This window comes from Austrofundulus limnaeus, unplaced genomic scaffold, assembly GCF_001266775.1.
Source record: "Austrofundulus limnaeus strain Quisiro unplaced genomic scaffold, Austrofundulus_limnaeus-1.0 Scaffold18, whole genome shotgun sequence".
Taxonomy (NCBI): Eukaryota; Metazoa; Chordata; class Actinopteri; order Cyprinodontiformes; family Rivulidae; genus Austrofundulus; species Austrofundulus limnaeus.
This window is the reverse complement of record NW_013952420.1, coordinates 1,439,525-1,449,133: the sequence shown is the minus strand read 5'-3', so window position 1 is coordinate 1,449,133 and position 9,609 is coordinate 1,439,525. Positions and strand designations below refer to the sequence as shown.

The 9,609-nt window shown below is 42.1% G+C and overlaps 1 protein-coding gene across 4 annotated transcripts in view; it reads left to right on the top strand.

Moving 5' to 3' along the window:
- washc5 (WASH complex subunit 5) overlaps window positions 1–9,609 on the top strand; it is a 24,548-nt gene that overhangs the window by 11,571 nt on the left and 3,368 nt on the right. For all 4 annotated transcript variants that reach the window (XR_001309871.1, XR_001309870.1, XM_014003381.1 and 1 more), the window contains 13 exons: window positions 421–496; window positions 600–710; window positions 1,014–1,154; window positions 1,665–1,745; window positions 1,859–1,960; window positions 5,901–6,080; window positions 6,194–6,318; window positions 6,416–6,578; window positions 7,836–7,938; window positions 8,027–8,106; window positions 8,186–8,289; window positions 8,389–8,518; window positions 8,610–8,706. Coding sequence is in view for 2 of the 4 variants with exons in the window: in XM_014003381.1 (XP_013858835.1) it covers window positions 421–496; window positions 600–710; window positions 1,014–1,154; window positions 1,665–1,745; window positions 1,859–1,960; window positions 5,901–6,080; window positions 6,194–6,318; window positions 6,416–6,578; window positions 7,836–7,938; window positions 8,027–8,106; window positions 8,186–8,289; window positions 8,389–8,518; window positions 8,610–8,706 (1,493 nt within the window). In the remaining 2 variants the exon portion in view is untranslated. The remainder of the gene's footprint in view (window positions 1–420; window positions 497–599; window positions 711–1,013; window positions 1,155–1,664; window positions 1,746–1,858; window positions 1,961–5,900; window positions 6,081–6,193; window positions 6,319–6,415; window positions 6,579–7,835; window positions 7,939–8,026; window positions 8,107–8,185; window positions 8,290–8,388; window positions 8,519–8,609; window positions 8,707–9,609) is intronic.

Genomic DNA, 9,609 nt, shown 5'->3' with positions numbered 1-9,609 from the left:
CCTCCGGGGGAACTCCAAGGCGTTCCCAGGCCAGCCGAGAGACATAGTCCCTCCAGCGTGTCCTGGGTCTTCCTCGGGGCCTCCTCCCGGTGTATTCTCATACATTAATGTTAATGTTGAGCTACCTTTTGCAGAGGAACTGTAATTATAGATCATTATGAAGCTGTGTTTGGCAATGAAATCATGAACATCCACCATTTTTAAGATACTTTTTGCTAGTCTGGTGGAGCTGCATGTGGAGGTGCAGGGGAGGGGTGCTCTGTGGTTCAAAAAGGATGAGTTTTCCTCCGTTTAGCTCTTTCAGTTTTTCTTATAACGTGTTGAACTTAATCAGTCAGCAGGATCAGTCAAAAAGACCACAGTTCTTGTTTTCTGTGAGCTGGATTTCATCCTTGTCCTGTTTTTGTTTTTATTCTTCAGCTTTACAGCCATCATGCAGGAGAGCATCAGAGTCAACCCGTCCATGGTCACAAAACTGAGAGCCACGTTCTTAAAGGTGAGGATCATTTCTGCACACTTACAAACTGGACACGGAACAGTAATAAATGCTGGTGTGGGTGCTGTAAAAGCTGATTTTGTGGGTGCGTTTGTGTGACCAGCTGGCGTCTGCGTTGGATCTTCCTTTGCTGCGTATCAACCAGGCCAACAGCGCCGACCTGCTGAGCGTCTCACAGTTCTACTCTGGAGAGCTGGTGGCGTACGTTCGAAAGGTACTGCCTTCTTCAATTTTGGTTTGTAAGGAAAGTTTTAAAAAAAAAAAAATCAGACAAGACTGATCATCTAATATGAGTGACATTTCATTTCTGGAACAAATGAGCTCTGCGTGTCGCAAATTATAACTCAGGATCGGCGCAGCTCCAGTTTTAATGATGATAAATGTCTTCACAGCCATCTGCTTGACAATTTTTACCCCGAAAAGAAGCTGTGAACATCAGTCTGTGCTTAATGACGACTATTCTGGCTTAAATGAATTCCTGTTGGTTAGTTTGTAACTTCTCTCTTCTTGCTTATAGGTGCTTCAGATTATCCCAGAGAGCATGTTCACCTCCCTGGCCAAAATCATCAAACTTCAGATCCATGACATCATTGAAGTGCCGACACGGCTGGATAAGGACAAGCTGAAGGATTACTCCCAGCTGGGTGCTCGCTATGAAGTAAAACATCCTTTTTTTTGTTTTAAACCTTTTTCTGCTCTTTGACTTTAAACAGAATGTTAACGAAGCGTAAAAACAAAAGGTTTTTTGATCTTGGGTAAAATTAAGAACATCGATAAGAGGCCTCATTATGTTCTGTTTTGATGTTGACTCATCAGTCAGAGGCAATCACTTCGCTGGCATTTCTAAACACTTTTTTTCCCCTTCTTCTTCAATCTCCCCCCACGGCGTTTGAAGAGAAACACGACTCAGAAAGGAATGCTTTGTCTGGAAACAGATTGTGCCAGCAGGCTTACTTGAAATGCTTTAATTAAAACGCGAAGCACCAAGGTCCCATTTTTCATCTTGGAAGGCTCATTTTGAAACAGTTTTTATTAACATGTAAACTTACAAATAAAACAACACGGTTATATTAGGTAATTTCTCTCTGAAACAGTTATTAGAGAATATTTTGTTCTTCACCGCAGTGTTCAGTATAACTAACATTTCCTCTTCTTTATGTCATTCTAGGTGGCAAAACTCACTCATGACATCTCAATTTTCACTGAAGGCATCTTGATGATGAAGACGACTCTAGTTGGGATCATTAAAGTAAATCTTTCCCATCTTGTTTATGATCTGATAGAACATGAAAGCTTTTATTTTTCTCTTTTTGTTAATGTAATATGTGGTGTTGGCTTCATGAATACGTTGTGATGTTTTAGGTGGATCCTAAGCAGCTTCTGGAGGATGGCATCAGAAAGGAGCTGGTGAAGAGAGTGGCTTTTGCATTGCACAAAGGCTTAACATTTAACTCCAAGGTTAAGGTGAGACAGCTGATCTGTTTTCCACTTGACAGCATTTTTTAGAGCAGAGCTACTCAACTCAGTTGCTCAGAGGATCACAGTCACTGAAAGCCAACAGCTCAGGGGCAGGACAGCAGCATTGTTTTTCTGATTTAAAATCAAATTTAAAATATCTAGAAAAACAGGCCAGAGTTTCATATGATCCTGAATTTAAACATGCAAGACTAGATGAGGGGTTAAATATTGGGTTAGAAAAGGCAGTAAGTCCTTTTGTTCACTTACTTTAATTAGAAATTTTCCAAGTTACAAGGCTGCAGCTGACCCATTTGGTTTGGGAAAGCAGGACTTTTATATATACATTGCCTGGCCAAACAAAGGTCACACTAATATTTTGTTGGACCAACTTTAGCTTTGATTACGGCACACATTCTTCACGGCATTGTTTCAGTAAGCTTCTGTAATGTCACAAGATTTATTTCCATCCAGTGTTGCATTAAGTTCCTTTTCAGTCATTTCACTCAGTACAACACACAGTTGTATATGGGACAACCGCGCCCTCGCGCACCTGGCTGAAGCCACCTCTAATCACATCTTTAGACCGGTGACGTGGTGACGTTGAACGTCGGATGACAGGCTCCGACTTCACCCTAAAAGTTCGGAGTCACCAGCATCGTTACTCAGTTCTATCGCCGTTCACCTCGCGATAGTCACCTCTAAACCTGAGCTCACATAGCTGTTGCTAGTTAGCTCAGCTTCTAAGGTTCTTAGGCTAGCTTTACTGGTGCTAACCGCGTTACCTGCTGGTTCGTGTGATCGTGGGGAAACTGCTGTTTTCCGACAAGACCCGCTGCTCTCCGAATCCAGCCAGACGGCTCAGTCCGACGAAGACGAGGATTCGGCGGTCGAAGCCCCCGCTGCTAGCTGGGCGGACCAGATGGAGCACGAGGCGGCCTCACCCGACATCGAGGAGGGCGAGACCCAGTTTCTACTGGATCTAAACCAAGAGGGTGGACGATGTTCTGCAGATGGAGCAGTGTTCATTTTCTGTCTATCAGAGCCATTCATGTTCAGGGGAGACTGAACCTAGGTCCAGACCTCCTCTCCAGGGGCGGACCTCTAGCAAAGGAGTGGAGGCTGCATCCCACTGTGGTGGCCCAGATTTGGGTTTTGTTTGGCAAAGCGACATTAGATCTGTTCGCCTCCAGAGCAAACACAGACTGTCCTCTGTTCTTTTCCATGACAGAGCAGAGCGCTCCTCTGGGAGTGGACGCCCTAGCTCATCCTTGGCCCGATGYACTTCTGTATGCGTTTCCCCCAGTGGAAATGATACCACTTGTACTAGAGAGGGTGCACGGACAGAGCCTGTCTTTGATCCTAGTGGCACCCCGCTGGCCAGYGAAGTCTTGGTACGCCGASATAATCAGCTTGCTAGCAGCTCAACCCTGGCAACTTCCGGTTCGACGAGATCTCCTCTCTCAGGCAGAGGGGGAGATTTTTCACTGACACCCAGAACTAYGGAAGCTGCATGCTTACCTGCTGAAAGGTCCAGCTTATTAGCCAAAGGCCTTTCTCCAGCAGTAATAGCAACTATCCAAAACGCAAAAGCTTCATCCACTAGAGGATTATATTCCTATAAGTGGCAAGCTTTTGAGCGATGGTTTAAGAACGAGCACCTGGACCCTTTTCAGTGTGCAATAGGAGATGTTTTAACATTTCTTCAGGAGCTACTGGATAAAGGGCTCTCCTTCTCCACAATTAAAGTCTACTGAGCAGCCATTTCTGCCTGCCATGCAGGTTTTGATGGAGTCACACCTGGTGCTCATCCTTTAGCCGTGCGTTTTCTGAAAGGGGTTCGTAAGCTACGGCCTGCTATTAAACCCAGTATTCCCTCTTGGGACCTCCCTGTGGTTCTTGAGGCTCTCTGTGACCCTCCATTTGAGCCCCTAGAGTCTGTAGAGTTGAAGTTTCTTTTATATAAAGTTGCTTTGCTTCTGACTTTAGCTACAGCTAAACGAGTTGGGGACCTCCACGCTCTTTCAGTGAACCCCTCCTGTATCCAGTTTTCTACTAATGACTCTAAAGCGGTTTTGCACCCTGACTCTGCGTATCTTCCAAAGGTGATACCTTCTAGTTACAGCTCTATGTCTATAGAGCTTTCCAGCTTTCATCCTCCACCTTTTGCATCTGAGGAGCAAAAGAGGCTGCATCTTCTGTGCCCCGTGCGTGCTCTACGCACTTACATCAGCCGCACACAGGATGTAAGGTCATGTGATCAGCTGTTTGTGGCTGTTGCTAACCCACACAGAGGTAAAGCTCTTTCTAGACAAAGACTCTCTCACTGGATTTTAGAGGCCATCTTGCTAGCATACAGCAGCAAAAACCTTCCAATCCCTCTTGGAGTTAAAGCTCACTCCACCAGGGGTGTAGCGACATCTTGGGCCCTTTTTAAAGGGGTACCTGTGAGTGACATTTGTGCCGCGGCCAGCTGGGCCTCACCAAACACATTTGCACGATTTTACAGCCTGGATGTAACAGCATCTTCGGTGGCTCATTCTGTACTTTCTGCCGGGTCCAAAGCTCTGCATTAGTACAGTACTTACTCAGGCACACTACTTAACTCAGGTCTGATACAGCTCTGCGGGGCGCTTTGACAAGTCCCATATACAACTGTGTGTTGTACTGAGTGAAATGACTGAAAAGGAAGGTAAGGTTATGAATATAACCACGGTTCCTTGAAGGAATGGAACGAAGTACAACACCTTGTTGTCCCTGCATCACAAAAGGCTCGGTGAAGGGCGGTATCTAACTGAGTAATGACGCTGGTGACTCCGAACTTATAGGGTGAAAGCGGAGCCTGTCACCAGATGTTCAATGTCACCACGTCACTGGTCTAAAGACGTGATTAGAGGTGGCTTCAGCCAGGTGCATGAGGGCGCGCGTGTCCCATTTACAACTGTGTGTTGTACTTCATTCCATTCCTTCAAGGAACCGTGGTTATATTCATAACCTTACGTTTTCACTAAAATCTTGCTTTGATGATGGTGGAGTCTGACCGCTGTGCAAAACCTTCTCCAGCACATCCCAAAGATTCTCAGTGGACTCTGTGGAGCCGATCCATGTGTGAAGATGATGTCTCATGTTCCCTGAACCACTCTTTCACAATTCCAGCCCGATGATTCCTGACATTGTCATCTTGGAATATGGCCGTGCCATCAGGGAAGAAACTATCTATTAATGGAATAACCTGGTCATTCAGTATATTCAGGTGGTCAGCTGACCTCATTCTTTGAGCACAGACTGTTGCTGAACCTGGACCTGACCAACTGCAGCAACCCCACATCATAGACCTTAGTTAGGTTCAGGTGGCAGCTTTTTTTTTTTTTGGCTGGGCAGTGTGTCTAGAAGCTTGAGATTAATAAACTGTTACAAATCAAAACAGGAAACAACTTGATTTAATGTGGCTGTTTCATTTGTTCACAGTTTAAAACTAAAAAATTAAAACAAATAAAGTATAATTTCTAATTTAAAAAAATCTATTTTTATGGTTTAAAATCTATTTTTATATTAAAGTCATTGAGTTGTATAGTCCTGTCATAGATCCTCTATAAAACAAGATTGCCACTCTGACTGAAATATTTGTCATAAAAAAAGAAAGATTATTTTATAAACTCATCATGGGGCTGGACTGAAGTCACCTGTAGGCTGTCAGTTGAACAGCCCTGTTTTAGAGCCTTTTTAATCTTGACTTTAGGTTCATAACATATTTTGTACACATTAAATAAAATTATAGATTCCTTTGTGAAGGTAACCAGAAAATAAAACATAATTTGGCTTCATTTGCTGCTGATTCAAAGCATTAAATAGTTATAAAATGTTGTTTGTGTGATTTATTTATTTTTTCCCTGTAAGAATCAAAGATAACAGCAGTAAAAAAAGAGAGTAAATATGAATACTTTCTCAGCCCAGTGAACTCATGCCCAAACTGAAGGAGATGGCAGCCACCATGGACGGCTTCTACAGGTCGTTTGAGTACATCCAGGATTATGTCAGCATTTATGGCCTTAAAATCTGGCAGGAGGAAGTGTCTCGCATCATCAACTACAATGTGGAGCAAGAGTGCAACTGTTTCCTCAGGACCAAGGTCAGGCTTAACACTTGGCTGACACAAGTAGCAGTTTATCCTTGTGCAGTCTTTACGATACACTGTGAGGTTTTAGAGCTGTTCGCCAGCAACAGGAGGGTTTTGTGTTTCAGATCCAGGACTGGCAGAGTGTGCACCAGTCCACTCATATACCTATTCCAAAGTTCGTCCCCGTGGATGAGTCCGCCACCTTCATCGGTCGTCTTTGCAGAGAGATTTTAAGAATTACTGATCCAAAGTAAGGCCCAGGAATGGGAACAGATAAAAGTAAAGCAGAAGATTGGGACTCTGATCATTAAATCTTTAACCAGTCTGATAAACAAGCTTCTCTACAGAGCAACGTGCTACATCGACCAGCTGAACACCTGGTACGACTTGAAGAGCCACCAGGAGGTGACGAACAACAGGCTGTTCTCTGAGATCCAGAACACTCTGGGTACATTTGGTCTCAACGGACTGGACCGACTGCTCTGCTTCATGATCGTCAAGGAACTTCAGGTGATCATCGTGTCTCAGTGTTGTATAAAGTACCTCAAAGTGGTACTTGAGTAACAGTACAAGTATCTTATCATAAAATTAGTTTAGTAAAATTAGTCTTCTCTAAGAATATTACTTGAGTAAAAGTCTTAAAGGCACAGTGTGTAGGATTTGTTGTTTTCAGCGACATCTAGTGATTGAGTGGTTGAATCATCCTCCCTGGTCCTCCCCCACCCCCACCCCCCGCTTCCAAACACAAAGGAGTTGCTACAGTGTCTCTCAGGTGTCAAAAACCTTTGATAATTCCAACCGCGATGTCTACCAGCAGCTTCAGGGCTAGTGATGTTTCAAGTGGTAAGATTATGAGCTTTAATAAGTAAAATTATCCCAGCTACAATGACAGACAACAAATATTACATTTACAGTATTACAACTAAAACCGTTTTTGACGCCGCCACCGCAGTTTGTCCTTCATGAGCCTTCGTAGACAAGATGGTGGTGCAAGATGGCGGCTGCCTGTAGTGTCGACTCACGACCGTGGAGATATAAACAGCTTTTTATAAGGTAAAAATACTAAAACAAGGTCTTTGTCTGCAATGATTAGACATTTTTTATTATTGTCATTAGTGATTATCTCAATTTCGGCTAAAAGACTTGACAAAATCCTACACACTGTGCCTTTAAAGTATCTGATATTTTTCGTACTTAAGTATCAAAAGTAAATTTCTGGTATAAAATCTACTTAAGTATTAAAAGTAAAAGTAGTGAGTAAAAATGAGCAGTTGGATTTTTCAAAATTACATTTATTGGGAGGTGACTTCTCCAAAAAATATTTTTTCCAACGGCATGCAGCTGTGATGGGTTGTGTACAAGCTAATATGGTGTCAGAATGGTTTATATTTATACTTCTCATCCAAACACAATTAAATTCACTCTATCCAGGAGACACTATTTATCAGGATAGTATTTTTTTAAGTAAAAACAACGCAGAAAAAATAGGAGTAACGACTTTCTACTTCTTACCTTTTTAAAAAAATGTAAGATGTAGAAAGCACAGATAATTGTGTAAAAATATAATTAGTAAAAGTAAAAAGTAGGCTGAAAAATAATTACTCAAGTAAAGTACAGATAACCAAAATTTCTACTTAAGTACAGTAACAAAGTATTTGTGCTTAGTTACTTTACAACCCTGCTCTCTGACAGAATAATACCCTGAAACCTCCATGTAGATTCCATCTGGGCTCTAAACATTTATTTTACAACTTGCTGCGTCCTCAGAACTTCCTGATGACGCTTCAGAGGAGCATCCTGAGGGACAAAGCAGTGGTGGATGTCCTCAGAACACTGCTGGCTGCTGTCAACCCAATACAAGGCATTGTGGGTAAGTGTTCGCTCAGACCCCCCCCCCCCCCCCACAATGTTTCAGATTATATCAGTGCTTTTACATTAATATTTTGCTCCTCCTATAGCTAATGCCAACAAAGTTTATGCTAACGCTGTTGCTAAGTCTCAGAAGATCTGGGGCTCATATCTGGAGGCCATTATGAAGGTAGTGGTCCGTACTTTCCTTTTTTTTTATCCAAAGACACGATGTCTTGAAAATAATGTTAAAAGTCTGTTTGCTGAAGGTTGGTCAGATGCAGATTCTCAGACAGCAGATTGCCAATGAGCTGAACTACTCCTGCAAGTTTGACTCCAAACATCTGGCTGCTGCCCTGGAAAACCTCAACAAGTACGACTGTTCTCATCATCGAGCATGCACCGAATTTTAGTCCAGTCTTTGAGAATTATTATTTTGTGTGTGTGTGTGTTTTGATTTTGTCCCTGCCAGGTCCCTCCTAGCTGACATTGAAGCCCACTACCAAGACCCGACTCTGCCTTACCCTAAAGAGGACAACACCCTGCTGTATGAGATCACCGCCTACCTGGAAGCTGCTGGGATTCACAACCCGCTTAACAAGGTTAGTTCCTTTTAATGTTTGCTTGTTTTGTTCAGATGTCACATTTCACTTAGATTAAAATAATATTGTTTTTTATTAATGCCTTATTCAGATCTACATCACAACAAAGCGTCTCCCGTACTTCCCCTTCATCAACTTCCTGTTTGTCATTGCTCAGCTGCCTAAACTTCAATACAGCAAAAACCAAGGTAAGCTGTGATTTTTAAATTAAATTTGTGTCTTTTTTTGCCCTAAAATCTATTCCAGTGATGTATTTAAGTTATGTTCAGGGGGATTAAGATGATGAGCCACACAATGAAGATCTTGGAGGGAGATGTGGAAGCTAGACAAGAGGTGACTGTTCCACAGAGCCCCATCTTCGCTTTGAAGATGCTGATGGAGAAGTACAGAGAGGGATGGGTTGGAAAGAGCTTTGTTGTGTGGATTTAGAAATAAAAAGCTCATGACATTGTGCAGAGAGAGGAGGTGCAACAGTGATGCTACGAGAAGCAGAGGTCAGCAGATCTTGTCAGCAAAAAGCCAAAGGGGAGAAACGGTATATATCAGGGGTGGGCAATCCTGGTCCTCGAGGGCCGCAGCCCTACATGCTTTACTTGCTTCTCTGCTCCAACATACCTGATATGAATGAATAGAGGATTATCAGGCTTCTTGCAGTACGGAGGACCAAAACTGACATAATTAGAAATAAAAGCAGAATTATATAAATGAGCCACTAAATAAATACATTTAAAATGTACCAATTAAAATAACAAAGAACTTTATCTCATGTTTTTTGGTTGAAATTATTTGACTATTTATTTTTCCAGCTTAGTATAAATTAGACTATATATTTTAACACATAATTTAAATTTTACTGTATTTTAACATACATATTTTGTTGTTTTTCCTTTAAATTCTACATGCATTTGTGTCTCTTAAATATTTATATTTAATTATTTTTATATTTTTCCCACAAGTCTTTAAATTTTAGTTTGAAACAAAGGCAAGGAGAAAAACTTACCCGTGCCTTTGTTTTTAACTAAATTTTAAACTTTAAGCTAAACTGAGGCAGCACATGCCTGCAACACATCGAAATAAAAAAGACTTGTGGG